Below are 21,755 nucleotides of genomic sequence, written 5' to 3' on the forward strand. Positions count from 1 at the left end.
ACTGGGATGGAAATCAGACACAGAGAGCCGGGCTGGGCAGTGACACGGCAAGTACTGTTGTTTCCCTTCTTATTGTCTTTGTTCTGCCGGGCGGTCTCGGAGCAGATTCGTTATTCGATTCCCGAGGAAATGGCGAAAGGTTCCCTTGTGGGGAATCTCGCCAAGGATTTGGGGCTGAGTGTGAGAGAACTGCCCAACCGGAAGCTCCGTGTTGTCTCTGCAGCTAAAAAGCAATACTTCAGCGGAATGGGGAAAGTGGCAACGTCTATGTGAATGACAGGCTAGACCGGGAGGAGATATGCGGGACATCTCAACTCTGCGTCATAAATTTCGAAACTGTGCTGGAAAATCCCTTGAATGTTTTCCACATAAATGTCGCGATTCAGGACATTAACGATAATGCCCCGCTTTTCCTAAAAGACAGCATCGATTTACAAATCAGTGAATCCAGTTTGCCTGGGGCTCGATTTCTCCTTGAATATGCTGAAGATCCTGATTTTGGGATAAACTCTCTACAGAGTTATCAGCTGAGCCCCAATCAGTATTTTATCCTGGAAGTCAAAGAGAGCCAGGATGGAAATAAGTATGCAGATTTAGTGCTGCAAAAATCACTGGACCGAGAAACCCAGCGCAGCCTTCGCTTGATCCTCACGGCTGTGGATGGGGGAGAGCCGCGGAGAACTGGGACCGCCCAGATATGGATTAATGTCACCGACGCCAATGACAACCCCCCCGTCTTCACTCAGGAGCTCTACAAAGTCAGCCTGAGGGAAAATGCACCGACGGGCTCCTTAGTGCTTCAGGTTAAAGCCACCGACAACGATGAAGGCTCAAATGCTCAGATCTGCTACATTATTAGCAAGGTATCAGAAAAGACCCTTCAGAAATTCAGCCTGGACTCAGAAAATGGAAAAATCACAGTAAAGGAGCCTTTGGACTTTGAGGAGACACGTGACTACACCATGGCAGTAGAAGCAAAGGATGGAGGCGGACTAGTGACACACTGCAAAGTGGAAATAGAAGTTATTGATGAAAACGACAATGCCCCCGAAGTGACATTCACATCCGTGTCCAGTCCAGTTCCAGAAGATTCAGTACCTGGGACAGTGATAGCTCTGATTAGTGTTAATGATCTAGATTTTGGAGATAATGGAAAGGTCGCATGCCATTTAATGGATGATTTTCCGTTCACTATAAGGTCGTCTTCTAATAATTACTACAAGCTCCTCACAGACAGCCACTTGGACAGAGAAAAGACCCCGGAGTACAATATCACAATCACAGCCACAGACAAAGGCTCTCCCACCCTCTCCACCCAGAAAACCATCCTATTGCAGATCTCGGACATCAATGACAACTCCCCTGTCTTTGAGAAACCTTCCTACACCGCCTATGTGCCAGAGAACAATCCCTCGGGGGCCTCTATTTTCAGTGTAGAAGCCTCAGACCGGGATCTGGACCGGAACGCCCGAGTCACTTACTCCATCCGGAGCAGCAACCTCCAGGAGGTGCCTCTCTCCTCCTACATCTCCATTAACTCCCAGACCGGAGCTATCTATGCCCAGCGCTCCTTCGACTACGAGCAATTCCGGGAGTTTGAAGTGCAAGTGCAGGCCCAAGACGGCAGGTCCCCGCCTCTCAGCAGCAATGTCACTGTCAGGGTGTTTATTCTGGATCAGAATGATAACGCCCCTCGCATCCTGTACCCTTCTCTGGGAGCCGATGGCTCCGCCTTGTTCGAGATGGCCCCTCGCTCGGCTGAGGCAGGTTATCTGGTGACGAAGGTGGTGGCGGTGGATGCTGACTCAGGACACAATGCCTGGCTCTCCTACCATCTGCTCGAGGCCACGGAACCGACGCTGTTCAGCATGGGGCTGCACACCGGGGAGATCCGGACAGCCCGCGCCTTTGCGGACAGAGATGCTGTGAAGCACAGGCTGGTCACGCTGGTGAAGGACAAAGGGCAACCGCCTCTGTCAGCCACAGTGACTCTCAATCTGGTGTTTGCCGAGAACTTCCAAGAGGCTCTTCCGGAAATGAGCGACCAATCGGGTGACTCGGCACCTCAGTCTGATTTACAGTTTTACTTGGTGCTGGCTCTAGCCCTGATCTCATTTTTATTCCTCCTGACAGTGACACTGGCCATTGTGATGAAATTGCGAAGGTCAAGGAAACCTAAATTACTTCAGTGTTTTGGTCCTGACCCTTATTCCAAGACTGGCTCGGTGTTTCCACCCAACTATGAAGATGGTACTTTGCCTTATTCCTATCAGTTGTGTTTATCCTCAGACGCCAGGAAGAATGATTTCAGTTTCCTGAAACCAAATGGCCAGGTAGCAGATAATATTCTGTGCGGTGAAAGCTCTGGAATGGTGTTTATGGGCAACGGATCTAGTGGTTTAAATGCTGAAACGCAGACTGTTGCGGAGGTGAGCTGGTGAATTTATAATTTCATATTCATCTTTGGAGATTTTAAAGTAACTCTCTCCAGCTTTAAGAAGTGTAGGAGGTCATTGTGAAATTGAGCTGTAGTGGTTTTTAGACTGTCCTATGGTGCACAGAACTGGCGTCTCCGAAACACTAATGAAGTTGTTTCCATAATTCTCCTGCATTTTAGAGTAGCTTTATTTTACCCACTTTGCTGGGGGAGGAGCTGACACACAATGGGAACAACTGTAAGATGTGAAAAGAAACGATTAAATTGCTTCTCTTGCAGTAGTCTTTGCTAAGAGTTCGATAGGAATCTGATTAGTTAACATGGACACAAACATGTAAAGATTCTATTGTTCCACCGATGTCCCACCTCTTACATGTCCCTTATGTAACATGATTTTGTGGTGTGATATAAAAGTTCTAATGGCATAAGTTTGGGGTGGCTGAATTACTCAATTGGGGCAAAGCTATTAGAGCGTTATGCGGGTCATTCAAAGGAAGTTGTGATAAAACCATTACAACACCTCTCCCTGCAGCCTGTCTCTGTCCATATCTTACAAGGGGGACATTTGTTTTACAAGTAATTTAGAGAGTTTTTTAAAAATAATTAATGGGACTCTTTTTCTTTCACGTTAGGTTTCCATAGTTATCATGAGTCCAACTCTCCAGTAGGGGTGTGAAGCTAGACACCTTTAACATTTAAATGATGCATTTTAAAAGTCTTTGTATATAAATGTGGAAGTATAATTATTAAGCTGTCAGGAGTGGCTCAAAAGCCTGAGTACCAAACACAGGACAAGGCTGTTAAGATGCAAGGCAAAAGCTTCTAACTGGTTATGAGTTCTATATTTAGATTTCACCAACCAAATAACAAGTGTAAACTCCTCAAGTATTATTACAGTCAGAATATGGAGTTGCAGACAGTCCCCTGGGGTACTCTGGTCTGTCTTGCTACCTAGGTAAGCTTACCTCTGTGATAGATAGTTCCTTATCCCCAAAATCATAACAATATTCAGGTTACTCCCAGTTCCAAAGGACCAATTCCTTACCCCAGGTCAATGGCACCATAGATCCTTACACTGCAGAAAAGACTTGTAGTCAGGCCTATAATAAATTAAGTAAAGATTTATTAAACAGATTTATAAAATTTTATTAAGAAAAAGAAATTAGAGAGTTATTTACAACATTAAAGCAGATAAACATGCGCTGACAAATGAGTTACAGTCTTAGGTTTCATAAGGTGATAGGAGCTGCTCTAATATGGAAGCTCTATATGTTCTTTAGGGATAACCTTGGCTAAGAAGCTGGGGGTCCCTTACTTATTCTTAGAAATCTTGTCCTCCCAAAGTCCAACCTGCAAAGAGAGTCAGTTTCTTCTTGTCAGAGGTCTTTATGCCCTTCCCCCAGACTTCAAACTGATAAGAGGAGTGCACAGGAGGGAGAGATAGTTCAGTGGTTTGAGCATTGGTCCCCTAAACCCAGGGTTGTGAGTTCAGCTCTTGAGAGGACTACTTAGGGATCTGGGGCAAAATCAGGACTTGGTCCTGCTAGTGGAGGCAGGGGGCTGGACTCAATAATCCTTCAGGGGCCCATCCACTTCTATGAGATAGACATACCTCTGTGTATGTTTTTGAAAGGGGGGAAGGATAGCTCAGTGGTTTGAGCATTGGCCTACTAAACACAGGGTTGTGAGTTTAATCCTTAAGGGAGTCATTTAGGAAGCTGGGGCAAAAATCTGTCTGAGGATTGGTCCTGCTTTGAGTAGAGGCTTGGACTATATGACCTCCTGAGGTCCTTTCCAACCCTGATATTCTGTGATTCTACATCTGCATTTAGTTCCTGCCAGGGAGGAGCAACAAATCAACAAGGTCTTTTGTCCTCTTATGTTCCACAGTGGTTTGTCTGGTGTCTATGGGCCTTCTTTCGTTGGGCAGGAGCTAATATCTCCCATGGTAAATTAGTATTTCATATTTGTTTCTCTCCTTATTGTGGGGGTTTAGAGTTTCAGAGCAAGCACGTTTACAGTTACAGAGCAAACACTTAAATATTACTTTATAACATGGGGTACAGAGATAAGTGAGATTAATGCATGCAGCAATTTATAAGCTTTCGTAAACTCTAAACACATTTTTGTAAATCTAATACCTGTTTTAACAATACTAATACACAAGTGAGCCAGACTGGTTTCCAGCTGTGCATTTATCAGTGTTCACTTGAGGCCTACTGGCCATGGCATGAGTAATGTTTCTAAGAACCAGTTTTTCTACACTTTCCCAAAATAGAAGCAAGTGCTGGGTACCACTGGAATGTTATAACTCTTTTCCAATAGCAACAGACAGTGCTCCTATTTCTAGCCTGCAAAAAGTGGACTCTTCCTAGTCTCACTGGCTATTGATGACTATGGGCCATGGGGCCATTGTTTTTATTGTATTTTATTTCTTTAGTTTTTTTTTTATCTGAGAAAGGTCATATACCACTTTGGAGGGGAAAGGGGAAACATATACTCATCTGGTTGGTACTTTTAAAATAGCGATTTTGTTTTAGCTTCTGGAATGTTTATAATATTAGATGTTTTTTCCATGGAATAGGTGTATTAGTGGTCAGAGTGTTCAAAAGTATATGACAAGCTGTAGTACCATGTAATTTTACTCACCATATGTCTCAGCAATGGATCCCATTGATGTTACTAGCATGCGTGTGTCTCATATATGTGATTTGATATTTTATTCTCTTTGAAGTAGCATTCTTCTAGTAGCATTTCAAATAGATTTCCATTGTTCTAGATATTATAAAACTTTGTATGAAAACTACCAGACTGATAAATATATAGAGTAAAATTATTTTATCACCGAATAGATAAAGCCAACCGAATAGATAAAGCCAATAGCACTCCTGAGTCCTTTATTTATATTTAATCCAGAGAGCAAGAAAGGACTTAAACAACAAAAAAGAACAGATCAAATAATTTTTCAAAATGTGAAATAGTACATCTACTGACATACAAGTCATGTATAAGTTTGCTACAAAGATATAAGCAGTTAGCAATTGCACAATGCATCATCAGAATTAAATGCACAGAGGACAGTTGGATAATTTGAGAAACACACAGGTACGTATAACCATGTACCAAGCTAGGTATTCGTAATTCATAGTCAAGCAAACAAAATGAACAAAATTAAACCACTAAACTTTATAAGTACTAATCAGTCCTACAAGCACAGTTTTTATTCCTTGAGAATACTCCAGACTTACGTACATAATAATGAGAAAACAGCATATTTATAATGTTAACTCTCAAATGAAAGTACTTGTCAAAAACTCCAACATAGAGGTTCTGCAGTTATTGATTACAACTCTGGGTACCCCTGTTCACCAATCAGGGAGAGAAACATGATAAGAGATCCAACCAGCCCAGCTTGGCTGTTAGGCAGCACAGAACACAGAGATCAGGTTCACACTAACCCAGTGTTTAATTTGTGCCAGGGCTTGCCAGGACTGAGCCCTAGCACCTCTGGGCTTACTAAGTCAGTTATGAAAGTAAAAAGTTTGCTTGAGCCCCAGCACCTCTTTTATTACAGATTTAAGCATTGCACTCAAGGGATCTGGACTGAACAGAAAATAATGATATTCTAGGGATGAATTTAGCTTTGGTTTAACTATCAATATTATCTGTAACATTCAGCCAAAGACAGAATTAAAATACAGACATTATGTGAAGGAGAATCAGGGGCACCACATCCACACCGGCACAGAAACTGTGAGCACCTACCTTAGAGCAGACTGTCAAAAGCAGGGCAGACACCCCAAAATGGTGATATGTTGTATAATTAGGTTTCACCAAGCTAGTAACAAATGTGAATTCCTGGATCACAATGCCAGTCTTACCATGGTGTCATAGACAGTCCCCTCAGACTCTCCAATCTATCTTACCACCCTGACAACCTGTACTTTGTGATAAAAGGTCACTTAAACCAAAAATCACACTACATCAGGTTGCTTCCAGTCCCAGAATACCAGTCACTTACTTCACATCAATTGGTACTCTAAATTTTACCCCAAAGATAGTGCCAGCAGCCAATTCTATAGTAAACTAACTAAATGTTTATTAGCTAAGAAAAGGAAATAAGAGTTGTTAAGCGGTCAAAGCAGGTAAAATATATCAACTGGTGAGTCACTGTTTGGAACTCCAAATGGTGGCGGTGATGTACTAAACTGCCAGTTTCCCAAAAGTCTTTTCAGTGTTCCCAGATTGTCTCTGGGGATCTCTGCTTTGCATCTGGTACATTTCCCTCTAAGAGTCCGAACAGTCCAGACATGAAAGATCTTTCCTTGAATCCATACTTAGAGCTTCTTCTCACAGAAAACAAGTTGACAGTGTCAATACACATGTGGGCTTTTCCTTTGATGAGGGTGAGTAAGGAATCCATTTTGAGTCTTTGACCTCTGATCCTCACACACAATGACCTCACACACTGTTTTGAAATAGCAGATTTTTTGTTACAGTTCTTTATTTGCATTTCACAAGGCTTCTTGCTTGTTTGATGACTCATTTGATGGGTTATTTAGTTACAGGGGTATCCACAATGTAATGTTTGCTACTACATTGGGATACATACAAGAGAAAACAATGCAGGTAACATCCCACTAGTTTTCAAGAAGTTTAAATTCCAAATATACCCTTATACATTTAACAATTACATTGATCTATACTAATACACAAGTGAATTGGCCTGTGGCTCTGGCATAAGCTGGCACCTGGGCTGCCAACTTCACACTAGTCAACTGAACATTTGGTTGATAGACATCTAAGTCCATTATTGTTCCATAGAAAGGAGATCTCCTAATACCCTTTTACCAATTCCTATGAAATATACCTTTGTTGCAAACCTGGTAGTTTATTTAATCAGAGAGACTGGAGAGTTTTAATTGCCTGAAATACTACAAACAGGTGGAAATTCATGTATGTTTTTGGAAACATCAAGTTCTGGCGACTATACATTTTTAATACAAAGTAAAATGAATATTTTATAACAGAGTTATGTACAATGTTATTCTGCAACCCAGTTTATTTCAGTTCAAACAGGGTTTTTGCAAACTTTCATGACTGAAAGGCAAAGATATTGAAAATTCATAAACATTACATTAAGCTATGTAAATATATATTTATGATGAAGAGACTGTTTTGACATCATTTTAGGTTTCCTATAATAGTAATTTTCTTTTGTCCTAAATTTGAGCCTTGACAGATTGAGAAATATGTGTGACAGAGTATACTAAAGTGTTTTTCCTGGGATTGTTAGCATTAGAAATTAGATTCTAAAACATCTTAGTAACTTTTAGCTAAGACAAATTATATGTTTCCATAGTACATGTATTAATAGTGATCAAATGGCTAGTTTAAATTTCTTCAGTTAGTAGGCATGTGGTTGTAGCTAGATTTAGGTCTCATTGGTGTAGGAATATTTGACAGACTTACTTTAGCTTTACATCGTAAGAAAACTTTTGAATACAGAGGTTTAAGGAAAACATTTTTGCCTTTTCTGAGATGCCCTATATTTTGTAAAGCTGAGAGAGCTTCTGGGAACTTTTTACTGCGTTCTTTAGTGAGGTTCCAAGGGGGAGTATGGCCTACTGTATAATTACAGTAAAGTGTAGGAGAATAGAAACTTTTTTTACTTATTTTAGAAACAATCTCTTCTGAGGAGGCAGATTACTTTGAAAGAAAAAGACAAACTAAAGGCTCTAAACTCTAAAAATGGTTCTATTCAGAAGTTGAGAGTGCGGTTTAGAACCCACAATGGCTCTTGTCATTCTAGGTTTCTCTTGCTTTTGGTAAACTTGATAGAACTATCCTTATCTGGATCTCAACCGTGTGTGTTCGCAGGGGATATGATTATTTAAACGAAGTCATTGTAAATGCTGAAAAGCATTTATGAAATATGTGTGCGCGCACACGCACACAAATATATACATACTAAAAACGTGAAAGAAAAGTTAAAGAAGTTTAAGGCTTACAGTATTCAAAGACCTATAGGTGCACACATACATACACAAAAAGCATGTCGAGTTGACATCTACGTTTCTATACAGAGATTCATATTTTTGTACTTGGTGGTTTCATTCTCTTCTATACAATTACAATATGACTTTTAGCTATACAGAATAATCCACAATAATCACTACAACTGTACCGGAGCCTTCGTAAGATCTCTGCTATTGCAGTTCTCCCGTTGAGACTCGGAGTGCCGCTGTTGGCCAATGCGGAGCCAGGGCTGGAGCCGGAGATCTACCGGAGTCTCCTGCAGTGCGATTGCTCCGTCACACAGCGCAGATCAGAGAGAAAGCAGAGCAAGGAGACTCCACACACGCTTTGCTGAGAAAAATAAACACCCCCCTCACAGCGCTCGGAACAGTTAAACAATCCGGCTCCAATTACTGTTTCTTACCGCGGATTATAGCAGCCTGATGAAGTTTTTCGTTGCCTGATCTGATTAAATAAAGAAGGTGAGAAACAGCAAGAAAAGGGTAAACCTGACTGGGATGAAGATGGATACCAGGCTCCGAGAGCCGGGCCGGGCAGTCACACGGCAAGTACTGTTGTTTCCCCTCTTATTCGCTTTGTTCTGCCGGGCGGTCTCGGAGCAGATTCGTTATTCGATTCCCGAGGAAATGGCGAAAGGTTCCCTTGTGGGGAATCTCGCCAAGGATTTGGGACTGAATGTGGGAGAACTTGCGAACAGGAAGCTCCGTGTCAGTTCGGAACAGCAATACTTCAGTGTGAATGGGGAAAATGGCAACCTGTATGTGAATGGCAGGATAGACCGGGAGGAGATATGCGGGACATCTCAACTCTGCGTCATAAATTTCGAAACTGTGCTGGAAAATCCCTTGAATGTTTTCCACATAAATGTCGGGGTCCAAGACATTAACGATAATGCCCCGCGTTTTGTAAAAGATAACATCAAACTAGAGATGAGTGAATCTACTTTACCAGGTGCCCGTTTTCTCCTGGGAAATGCTGAAGATCCTGACGTTGGGATGAATTCTCTACAGAGTTATCAGCTGAGCCCCAATCAGTATTTCATCCTGGAAGTCAAAGAGAGCCGGGATGGCAATAAATATGCAGATTTAGTGCTGCAGAAACCCCTGGACCGAGAAAGCCAGCGCAGCCTTCACTTGATTCTCACGGCTGTGGATGGAGGAGCGCCGCAGAGAACTGGGACCGCCCGGATATGGATTAATGTCACCGACGCCAATGACAACCCTCCCATCTTCACTCAGGAGCTCTACAAAGTCAGCCTGAGGGAAAATGCACCGACGGGCTCCTTAGTGCTTCAGGTTAAAGCCACCGACAACGATGAAGGTTCAAATGCTCAGATCAGCTACGTCTTCAGCAACATTCCAGAAAAGGCCCGTCAGAAATTCAGTCTGGACGCAGAAACCGGGAAAATTACAGTAAAGGAGCCTTTGGACTTTGAGGAGACACGTGACTACATCCTGATAGTAGAAGCAAAGGATGGAGGCGGACTAGTGACACACTGCGAGGTGGAGATCGAGGTTCTTGATGAGAATGACAATGCCCCGGAAGTGACACTCGAATCCCTGGCCAGCCGCATTCCCGAAGACTCAGTGCCCGGGACAGTGATAGCTCTGATCAAAGTTCGAGACCGAGATGACGGAGAAAACGGGAAGGTCTTCTGTCGTTTACAAGAAAATTTACCCTTTAAAATTATATCGTCTTCCAATAATTACTACAAGCTCCTCACAGACAGCACCCTGGACAGGGAAAGGACCCCGGAGTACAATATCACAATCACCGCCACAGACAAAGGCTCTCCCCCCCTCTCCACGCAGAAAGCCATCTTGTTGCAGATCTCGGATATCAATGACAACGCCCCTGTCTTTGAGAAACCTTCCTACACCGCCTATGTGCCAGAGAACAATCCCTCAGGGGCCTCTATTTTCAGTGTAAAAGCCTCAGACCGGGATCTGGATCGGAACGCCCGAGTCACTTACTCCATCCTGAGCAGCAACCTCCAGGAAGTGCCTCTCTCCTCCTACATCTCCATTAACTCCCAGACCGGAGCTATCTATGCGCAGCGCTCCTTCGACTACGAGCAATTCCGGGAGTTTGAAGTGCAAGTGCAGGCCCAAGACGGCGGGTCCCCGCCTCTCAGCAGCAATGTCACCGTCAGGGTGTTTATTCTGGATCAGAATGATAACGCGCCTCGCATCCTATACCCCTCCCTAGGAGCCGATGGCGCCGCCTTGTTCGAGATGGTCCCTCGCTCTGCCGAGGCAGATTATCTGGTGACGAAGGTGGTGGCGGTGGATGCTGACTCAGGACACAATGCCTGGCTCTCCTACCATCTGCTCCAGGCCACGGAACCGACGCTGTTCAGCATGGGGCTGCACACCGGGGAGATCCGGACAGCTCGCGCCTTTGCGGACAGAGATGCTGTGAAGCACAGGCTGGTCACCCTGGTGAAGGATAACGGGCAGCCGCCTCTGTCAGCCACAGTGACTCTCAACCTGGTGTTTGCCGAGAACTTCCAAGAGGCTCTTCCGGAAATGAGCGACCAATCGGGTGACTCGGAATCTCAGTCTGGCTTTACTATTATTTTGGTGGTAGCTCTAGCTTTGATCTCATTTTTGTTTCTCCTGACAATGACACTGGCCATTGTGATGAAATTGAGAACGTCAAGGAAGCCCAAATTACTTCAGTGTTTTGGTCCTGATCATTATTCCAAGACCGGCTCTATGTTCCCACCAAACTATGAAGATGGGACTTTGCCTTATTCCTACCAGCTGTGTTTATCCTCAGACGCCCGAAAGAATGAATTCACTTTCGCGCAGCCTATTGTGCAGATGAACGAGAATATTCTGTGCAGTGACAACTCAGGGACGGTATTTATGTGCGATGGATCTAGCAACTTAAAAGCTGAGACAGAGACTGTTATGGAGGTGAGCTTCCGTTTTCATGCATTATATATTTTCCTATTAATCTTTGAATGAATAATTGTAAATGAAAGCCAGGCGTCTTCTAGTATATGAGCACATTGTGAAATAGGTGTTGGGGTGTGCATGTTTTGTTTTGGGTTTGTTTGTTTTAAAGGCTTCTACCTATAGTGCCTCATGTGGCACTAGGCGTATCACAAACATGTATGAATTTGTTCTCATGACATTCTTGCAACCTAGAGTAAGGTTACCTCCATTTTGCAGATGATGATTTTAAGTAAAAGTAGACCTGTTGATCACAAAAGAAGTCTGTAACGGAGTTCGGAATCAAACTCAAGACTCCTAAATCCCAATCCGCTGTTTTAACTACAAGCTATATTTTTTCTTTTAAGAGTGAGCATCCTTCCTTTCATTCAAAACATTTCCTTAGAATAACTTTATTCTCAATAAATATGTAGATACCTCCGGTAAAAAATATATCTTTACAGGGCAAATGTTTCAATTCATTTTAATGCATACCTTTTTAAAAAAAATAGCCCCTCTACATACTGCTTATTTTGCAGAAGTCTTCTTTGATTAATGTTCTACAATATCTTGGACAGATGATATAGTCACAAATATATAAATATACCCTTTTTACTCCTCCAGTTCCCCTGGAGGACTATGTTTTATGTCGCTTATATAGCCTGGTTTTTGGGTGTGATATAAACGCTTTCAGTTTTGCGGATTTGTGATGGTTTCATTACTCACCTGTGGCAAAACCATGAGTGAATTTTGCCGCTCCTCCCAGACGAGTAATGATACATAATTTTTGCCCTACTATCCTATTTGTACATGGCCATACATCCTGCAGAGCAAGACTATTTTTCAAATGTTTTGTTAAGTCTAAAAATGGTCATTGGGCCTTTCCCCCCTATACCTACACCTATCAGGCCAGGTTGCTTTAATTCCCATGATTCTAAATGCTCTGGGATAATAGGGAGCCATCGAGTTTCTGAAAATGTGCTTTATAATTCTTGATATACAGAAATATGTAATATTTTAAAACTTTCCAGACGCATTTTCCAGAACTAGAAGCAAGTGCTGGGTTACATTGGAAAGCTGTATGTGTTCTGCCAGAGACCCTGAGTCTAGCCCACCGGACTGGGAGATTTCCACAATGAGAATTGTCACAGGGGTATGGTAAATATTGACTGTCAAGGGCCTGGGCCAAGAACGGTTGTTTTTAGGAGTAGCAGAGGAGTGGCATATTCCTCATTTGGTGGGAGGGGAGTTTCCTTCGGCTGGTTGATGTTTTAGTGATAGCGGATATTTGAAGCTGCTCAGAGATCTGGAATGTTAGTTGTCCAGGAAGAGGGGACTTTGTGGGCAAAATGCAGTTGAAGTGCTTAACCGTGCTAATAAACGAAGGATGAGGGATCCTGTGATTTTATTTCTCATGTGGTTTTTTAGTTTATCACATTGACATTACTACAGCACATGTGGTATATATATGTGTGTGTGTGGTGTGTATATACATACACAAATATATGTACTTTTGTATTTTCAGTTAGTGAATTATAGTTACATATCTTCTTCTTGTGTTAGAGTTTTCTGGGAAGCCAATAGGCTCCCTGTTTACTAGGTATTAAATAACTAAGAGTGAAAACTGGAAAATATATGGAATACAAATAATTTAATATCCTCTATTAGAAAGAGCTCACCCATACATGGCACACCCTGAGTTTCCCATTCATATTATATCCATTGCGATAGACATGAATAACGTGACTTAAGTAACAAACATGAACAGCCAAATATAACTGAATATAAAAATATAGTATTTAATGTTGCTAATGTAGTTCAATAAGAACTTTACTAAAATAGCATATTAGTATATTGCAACTGAAGAGTGCACAAGTGCACCACTAAGGACAGTTAGATGGAAAACACAAATATAGACATCATAATCCTAGGCAAATCTGTTTACATGTAATTCAGGCACACGCATATTAAAAACACATAAAACATTCTTTCTACATATTTGTGCCTAACAACCCAGATTCCTGACCATCACCATATTTTTTCATTACCTGGGAGCATTTCAAGCTCTCATATAGCCCTAACTAGGAGAAACCACCTAGTGTAGAATGTTGAATATCAGATTAAAATTCCAAAGAACTATCAGTCTAAAAGCTCCAGCAGGAAGCGCGTGCAGTTATTGGTTGAGACTCTGAGCGCCGCTGTTCACCAATCAGGAAGAGAAATGCGCTGAGAGATCCAGTCAGCCCAGCCTAGCTGTTACACAGCACGAACTACAGAGATCGGATTCAGCTCACCGGGTATGAACATTAAACGGTGATATTCCCTGCAAGTGGCTTTGGTTTTAACTATAAATGTTTTCGGAAACATTCCGCCAAAGATAAAATCTAAACGCGGCGACTCCACTTCAGCATGGGACTGACAGAAACACAAACGCGGCGGCACTGCAAAGGGCGAGCCCTGTTCTGCTTTATGCTGGCTACCTTTTGGGAGTCAGCTTCTGGGCAAATTCGCTATTCGATTCCGGAAGAAATGGAGATAGGCTCTTTCGTGGGGAATGTCGCAAAGGATCTGGGGCTGGATGTAAAGCAGCTCTCAGACCGCGCAGTCCGCATTGCTTCCAGAGGTAGGACCCAGTATTTTGCTTTGAATTTTAAGAGCGGCCATTTAATAACCACGGAGAGGATAGACAGAGAGCAGATATGTGGCGGGCTGAAGGAGTGTTTGTTAAACTGTGAGGTTATAGTGGAGGATAAAATGAAGCTTTATAGAGTTGAAATTGAAATCACAGATATTAATGACAATGCTCCCAGCTTCCAGAGAGAAGAAATTGAGATAAAAGTCAGCGAGACAACAACACCGGGATCGCGGTTTCCTTTGAGTGATGCCCATGACTCAGATTTGGGCATTAACTCTCTCCAAAGCTACCAGCTAAGCAATAACAGGCATTTCTCTCTTGATGTGCAAACGGGAACCGATGGAGTTAAATATGCCGAACTGGTGCTGGAAAAGTCTCTGGACCGGGAAGAACAAGCCGTTCACGATCTAATCCTCACAGCCACTGACGGGGGAGATCCAGTCAGATCCGGCACTGCGCAAATCCGCGTTATTGTTCTCGACGCAAATGACAACGCGCCAGTTTTTAGTGAGTCTGTCTATAAAATGAACGTTTTGGAAAACGTCCCGAAGGGTTCCACAATTCTTACAGTAAAAACCACTGATCTGGACGAAGGAATAAACAAACAGGTGATATACTCATTGAAAAAAATCACAGACAAAGCTTCCAAAATATTCCGCTTGGATTCGAACACGGGAGAACTAACAGTCGTGGGAAACTTGGATTTTGAGGAAGCATCATTATATGAAATTGAGGTACAAGCGCATGACGGGGGAGGCCTTTTTGGCATGTCCAAAATTGTAATCGTTGTTAGTGATGTGAATGATAACGCTCCGGAAATCGCTCTCAGGTCTCTCATTAGCTCGATCCCTGAGGACTCTCCCATCGGGACAGTGATCGCTTTTTTAGATGTACAAGATCTAGATTCCGGAGAGAATGGGGAGGTCACATGCTCCATACCCAGCCACCTCCCCTTCCAGCTGATGAAACCCTTCGATAATTATTATAGTCTGGTGACAGACCGAGCCCTGGATAGGGAGCAGGTGGCAGCGTACAACATCACAGTGACCGCCACGGACAATGGGACTCCTCCTCTTTCTACAGCCACCATGATCCCACTCCGGATTTTAGACACGAATGACAACGCCCCCTTCTTCGATCAAACATCCTACACCGCCTACGTCACTGAGAATAACCCGAGAGGAGCCTCCGTTTTCTCCCTGAAGGCCAATGACCCCGACTGGAGGGAAAATGCCCGAGTCACTTACTCCATTATTGAAGGAGACGGAAGCGGAGTGCCTTTGTCCTCCTCCATCTCCATTAACTCCGAGACTGGGGCTCTCTACGCTCTGCGCTCCTTCGATTACGAACAGTTCCGGGAGATTCGGTTCCAAGTGCAGGCTCAGGATGGGGGTTCCCCACCTCTCAGCAGTAATGTCTCCGTCACTCTCTTTCTACTGGATCAGAATGACAACAGCCCGCACATCTTACACCCCTCCTTTCCCACCGATGGCTCCACGGGAGTGGAGTTGGCCCCTCGCTCCTCCGAGCCGGGTTACCTGGTCACTAAGGTGGTGGCGGTGGATGCAGACTCCGGGCAGAACGCCTGGCTCTCCTACCAGCTGCTGAAGGCTACAGAGCCGGGGCTCTTCTCTGTGGGACTCCACAGCGGCGAGATCAGGACGGCGCGCTACTTTCTCGACAAAGATGCGCTCAAGCAAAGTCTGGTGGTTTTAGTGAAGGACAACGGGCAGCCCCCTCTCTCTGCCACGGCCACTGTCACGGTGGTGGTGGCTGACAGCATCCCCGAAATCCTCTCCGATTTAAGCAGCCTCTCAGCTCCTGTAGACCCCCAGTCCAGCCTCACCTTGTATTTGGTGATCGCTGTGGCTTCCGTTTCCTGCTTGTTCTTTACCTTTCTCATAGTGTTAGTGGCCCTGAGGCTCCGCCGGTGGAGAAACTCGCAGCTGTTTGACTCCTCGAGTGTGACTTTCAGTGGAGTTCCCGTCTCGCAGTTTGTGGGGCTCGATGGAGTCAGAGCTTTTCTTCACTCCTACTCACGTGAGGTTTCTCTCACCACGGACTCCAGAAAGAGCCAGTTCAACTTTCCTCAATCAAACTATGCAAATACTGTGACCAGTCAGCAGACTTGTGACATAAAGGATCCTACTGTAGTTACTGAAGAATTAAACACTTATAACGGGGATCAGACCTCGTTTCAGGTGAGCCTATAACTTTGGAGCTTTATCATTTTTATCTGAAATTGTTGGTATATTTTTATTTCTAGACGGCTAATCAGTAAATATACTAATGTATATGTCCGTATGTTGGAGAGAAGGGGAGTAGGGAGAGTGTGTGTATTTCTCTGGAATAAACTGAGTGATTCCCATTGAGTGCTTCGAGTGTCACCCGAAGGCTCTGGCATTTTCTTTGCTGTTGTCTAGAAAGCCAATATCGTGCTATTTTTAGGTTTGTAAAATGAATGATTTTCTGGAATCTGTCTTACAAACAGGTATCTTCATATCCCTTATTCTTAAGAAATAGAGGTGTGTTTTCACCCTGACACAATCTTTATTCAGTTGTGTGGAATAGTGTTCTTTAACGGAAACATTACACGTGCCTGCATAGCTGATTATTTTGTTAGAAATTTAGCTTTTAAGAAAGTATATTACTGTTAATCTACGACAACATAGCTTTTAAAGAGGAATAGATTAAATCAACCTTTTTTCACATTTTCCTCAATAATAATGTTGTTGTGTCCTAATTTTGAGCCTTAACAAATTATGATGTATAGTGACATACTGCACTGACGCTTTTACAGTTTTATTAATTAACATAGGAAAAATGGATTCTAAAATTTCCTAAGATCTTTTATTAAATAAGCATTATGTGTTTGTAAACCATTCGCGTTAATACAGGGATAAGTGAATGACTGAAATATCTTTGGAGTTGTGGTTATATAGTTATAGATAATTTTGTTCTTTTTTATGTTGCTATCTTTGATTATTTAATTTATTTTTGCATCACGGGAAGGCTTTTGAATACAGGGATTTCACAGGAGCATGGTCATGGTTTCAGCAGGTTTCATCTTTGGAACACATTAGCGTTCTTCTGGTAAAATTTGTTTTCCTGGGGTTGGTTCTATGACAGAACTGAGCCTACTTTTGAAATACAGTGTAATTTACCACAACAGGCCTTTTTCTTAGCTTTTAGAAGTACATGCAGTGTTCGTTTCATGGGAGGGGTTTTCTCTTTTTTGTTTTCTTTGTTTGTTGTACAGGAAAACGAGAATTTTTTTAAGCGGACAAAAAGGACCTTAAAGTAAACCACTCAAAATGTGTTTTGCTCACAAGTTTAGACCGAGATACTCTTTTTACCATATTAAAACACTCCTGTCAATTTTTTCAGAACTACTATTTGTTGGAGCTCACAGAAATGTGGGTGTGTGGGAACTGTGATTCCTCATGCCGAAACAATTGTAACTGTTGGAACATTCTTTCCTCTTCTCAATAATAGTCCTGTGTAGATAAAGAGGTGCACAGTCACCCTTCCCACTGTTCCATTATTCCATTCCTCATAAAATAGCCGTTTGCTATACTTAAAATTGAGTATATATAAACTCACACAAAAAAGAACATGAAGTCCATAGTCAACTGGGATGCAGTTGTTCACATCTGACAATGTTATAATGCTATAGACTTAGAGTATAGTGTTTAGCAACGGGGTGGGGGTGATTCTTTCATTATAGTCGCTAGAGCTGTGTCGGCGCTGTGGTAAGATCGCTGCTATTGCAGTTCTCCCGTTGAGACTCGGAGTGCCGCTGTTGGCCAATGCGGAGCCAGGGCTGGAGCCGGAGATCCATCGCAGCCTCCTGCGCTGCGATTGCTCCGTCACACAGCGCAGATCACAGAGGAAATTGCAGGGAGAGAGTCACCGTCTCTCTCTGAAAAGGAATCCCCTCAGAGCACAATGCACCGTTAAGAAGACAATCGGAGCTCACTTTACTCTTCCTTAGCGCGGATAACCTCAGCCTGGTGGGATTTCCAGACAACTAACCTAATCAAAATAAAGCAAGAGAGGAGAGAGCAAAGCTGAGAGAGGCTGGGATGGAGATCAGAGAGCCGGGCCAGGCAGTCACACGGCAGGTACTGCTGTTTCTCTTCCTATTCGGTTTGTTCTGCCGGGCGGTCTCGGAGCAGATTCGTTATTCGATTCCCGAGGAAATGGCTAAAGGTTCCCTTGTGGGGAATCTCGCCAAGGATTTGGGGCTGAGTGTGAGAGAACTGCCCAACCGGAAGCTCCGTGTTGTCTCTGCAGCTAAAAAGCAATACTTCAGCGTGAATGGGGAAAGTGGCAACGTCTATGTGAATGACAGGCTAGACCGGGAGGAGATATGCGGGACATCTCAACTCTGCGTCATAAATTTCGAAACTGTGCTGGAAAATCCCTTGAATGTTTTCCACATAAATGTCGGGGTCCAGGACATTAACGATAATGCCCCGCGTTTTGTAAAAGATAATATCAAACTAGAGATGATTGAATCTACTTTACCAGGTGCCCGTTTTCTCCTGGGAAATGCTGAAGATCCTGACGTTGGGATGAATTCTCTACAGAGTTATCAGCTGAGCCCCAATCAGTATTTCATCCTGGAAGTCAAAGAGAGCCGGGATGGCAATAAATATGCAGATTTAGTGCTGCAGAAACCCCTGGACCGAGAAAGCCAGCGCAGCCTTCACTTGATCCTCACGGCTGTGGATGGGGGAGAGCCGCGGAGAACTGGGACCGCCCGGATATGGATTAATGTCACCGACGCCAATGACAACCCCCCTGTCTTCACTCAGGAGCTCTACAAAGTCAGCCTGAGGGAAAATGCACCGACGGGCTCCTTAGTGCTTCATGTTAAAGCCACCGACAACGATGAAGGTTCAAATGCTCAGATCAGCTACGTCTTCAGCAACATTCCAGAAAAGGCCCGTCAGAAATTCAGTCTGGACGCAGAAACCGGGAAAATTACAGTAAAGGAGCCTTTGGACTTTGAGGAGACACGTGACTACATCCTGGTAGTAGAAGCAAAGGATGGAGGCGGACTAGTGACACACTGCAAAGTGGAGATCGAGGTTCTTGATGAGAATGACAATGCCCCAGAGATGACACTCGCATCCCTGGCCACTCCCATCCCCGAAGACTCAGTGCCCGGGACAGTTATAGCTCTGATCAATGTAATCGATCAAGATTCTGGAGATAACGGGATTGTGTTTTCTCATTTTCAAGACGAGTTGCCGTTTAAAATAATATCCTCCTCTAATAACTACTACAAGCTCCTCACAGACAGTACCCTGGATAGGGAAAGGACCCCAGAGTACAATATCACAATCACTGCCACAGACAAAGGCTCTCCTCCACTCTCCACGCAGAAAACCATCTTGTTGCAGATCTCAGATATAAATGACAACGCCCCTGTCTTTGAGAAACCTTCCTACACCGCCTATGTGCCAGAGAACAATCCTTCCGGGGCCTCTATTTTCAGTGTAGAAGCCTCAGATCAGGATCTGGACCGGAACGCGCGAGTCACTTATTCCATCCTGAGCAGCAACCTCCAGGAGGCGCCTCTCTCCTCCTACATCTCCATTAACTCCCAGACCGGAGCTATCTATGCCCAGCGCTCCTTCGATTATGAGCAATTCCGGGAGTTTGAAATGCAAGTGCAGGCCCAAGACGGCGGATCTCCACCTCTCAGCAGCAATGTCACCATCAGGGTGTTTATTCTGGATCAGAATGATAACGCGCCTTGCATCCTGTACCCTTCCCTGGGAGCCGATGGCTCCGCCTTGTTCGAGATGGCCCCACGCTCGGCCGAGGCAGGTTATCTGGTGACGAAGGTGGTGGCGGTGGATGCTGACTCAGGACACAATGCCTGGCTCTCCTACCATCTGCTCCAGGCCACGGAACTGACACTGTTCAGCATGGGGCTGCACACCGGGGAGATCCGGACAGCCCGCGCCTTTGCGAACAGAGATGCTGTGAAGCACAGGCTGGTCACCCTGGTGAAGGACAACGGGCAGCCGCCTCTGTCAGCCACAGTGACTCTCAACCTGGTGTTTGCCGAGAACTTCCAAGAGGCTCTTCCGGAAATGAGCAACCAATCGAGTGACTCAGAATCTCAGTCTGGCTTTACTATTATTTTGGTGGTAGCTCTAGCTTTGATTTCGTTTTTATTCCTTTTTACAGCGATATCGGTTTTAATTTTTAAATGTCGGAGACCTAGAACTCCCCCAGTTCTTGGATCTTACAATCCTGATCTGTATTCTAGTCTTGGACCCAAATTCTCCTGCAACTACAGCAATGGGACCTTGCAGTTGCCCTATTCTTACGAGGTGTGCATAGCTGCTGATTCCAGGCAGAACGAGTTCACTTTTCTTAAAGTGGGCGAAAAGGCTTTGACCGATGTTCTCCTTTCTGTTGAGGATTCTGGCATGGGGAATGAGTCTGGCAGGGGAAACCTCAGCTCTGACAGCCAGGCGCAGGTACCTTCCTGAAATGCAAGTCTTGCTAACATAGAGAATATTTCAACCAATAATCTAAAGTTTCCTGGGTAGTGCTTCCCTGTAATTCTTTAGTAAGTATGTAGACTGCAAATAGATCTAAGTTTTACCGCATAAACACGTGTTCTAAGAGTTAATGGTGAAAATCCTGTGAAATTTTTCAGTTTCATTCTGATCAGCATCATCTGCATTCTGATACTGGAGAAGTGAATGTTTCCCTTCTCAGAATAGATGGAAGGTTCTCAGTGTCCTTTATGTAAAACATTTTGATCGATTATTTTACTATTTTGAGTATTTTGGATGAAGAATATGTCAGAGTTTATTTGTTGTATGGGACCCAGCTACTACTTTAGACACATTCAGTCTCTACTGGTGGAAACTCTGCGGTCAGGGAATTATTCGAGTCCGAAGGAAACTATAGTAGATTAGACCATTCCCCCGTATTGTGCCAATATTTTCTCTAAAGCATCCCTATTTTAGATGAGTCATATGACAGCCTTGAACATCCCCAGATGAGGTAATTCCACAATCTACTTTAGCAGATTATTTCAAATGTCCTTATACCTATATTGTTGTAATGCAGTGATGTTGTAGCTATGTTGGGCCCAGGATATTAGAGAGAGATAGGTGAGTGGGGTAATATCTTTTATTGGACCAGCTTCTGTTGGTGAGAGAGATGATCTTTGTCTCTTACATAAACTGGAAATCTTATCTCTGTCACCAACAGAAGTTGATCCACTAAAAGTTATTACCTCACCCACCTTGTCTCTCTTACACGCATTACCATTTTCCTAATATTTAACCTGAGATTAACTTCCTAAATTTATCCCCTTTACTTCAGGTGTCCTCAAAGTAAGGCTCTTCAGCACTCTGCTCTTTGTGATACTATATATATTGTGTTATATTATGTACTCCCGACTTCGCTGAGTATTGCAAAACAAGGTGCTGTCTGGTTCAACTAGAATTTTAGTTTCTGTGGTTTTGAATTTATTTACCTTTCACAATTTTGAACAGATTGTAGTGCTTGTTGAAAGGTGCTTAATAACAGTGTTGGAGACTCAAATCCTCTTTTCATCCTCATACCCAGTGCAGCAGAAGTGGACATTTCCCCCCATGCCATACCCATCAATGTGCTCCAGCTGCAAACTGGAGGAGCAAATCTGGGGATGAAAGGGTAATTTTGT

At 43.6% G+C, this 21,755-nt stretch overlaps 3 protein-coding genes across 30 annotated transcripts in view; all 3 read left to right on the top strand.

Annotated features, from left to right (window-relative positions):
* Positions 1-21,755, top strand: part of LOC127055754 (protocadherin gamma-C5-like) — a 342,247-nt gene that overhangs the window by 252,886 nt on the left and 67,606 nt on the right. For 5 of the 28 annotated variants that reach the window (XM_050963063.1, XM_050963051.1, XM_050963047.1 and 2 more), the window contains one exon: positions 1,845-2,429. The exons of 10 other annotated variants lie outside the window; for them this stretch is intronic. In XM_050963063.1, coding sequence (XP_050819020.1) covers positions 1,845-2,429 — 585 coding nt within the window. Of the gene's footprint in view, positions 1-1,767; positions 2,430-9,427; positions 11,398-17,933; positions 20,218-20,409; positions 20,554-21,755 lie in introns of those variants that run through there. 13 more of the 28 variants (XM_050963052.1, XM_050963046.1, XM_050963039.1 and 10 more) reach the window with 7 other exon arrangements.
* Positions 130-1,763, top strand: LOC127055200 (protocadherin gamma-B7-like; the record flags this gene model as incomplete). The annotated part of the gene is made up of 2 exons (XM_050961913.1): positions 130-258; positions 519-1,763. Coding segments are annotated over exons 1-2 (1,374 nt in total), but the record flags the coding sequence as incomplete, so codon positions are not given.
* On the top strand, positions 14,052-16,263 carry LOC127055201 (protocadherin gamma-A4-like). The gene has a single exon (XM_050961914.1). It carries the CDS (start codon positions 14,170-14,172, stop codon positions 16,261-16,263), a length of 2,094 nt encoding a protein of 697 aa, XP_050817871.1. The 5' UTR covers positions 14,052-14,169.

The sequence above is a fragment of the Gopherus flavomarginatus genome, chromosome 7 (genome assembly GCF_025201925.1).
Source record: "Gopherus flavomarginatus isolate rGopFla2 chromosome 7, rGopFla2.mat.asm, whole genome shotgun sequence".
Classification (NCBI taxonomy): Eukaryota; Metazoa; Chordata; order Testudines; family Testudinidae; genus Gopherus; species Gopherus flavomarginatus.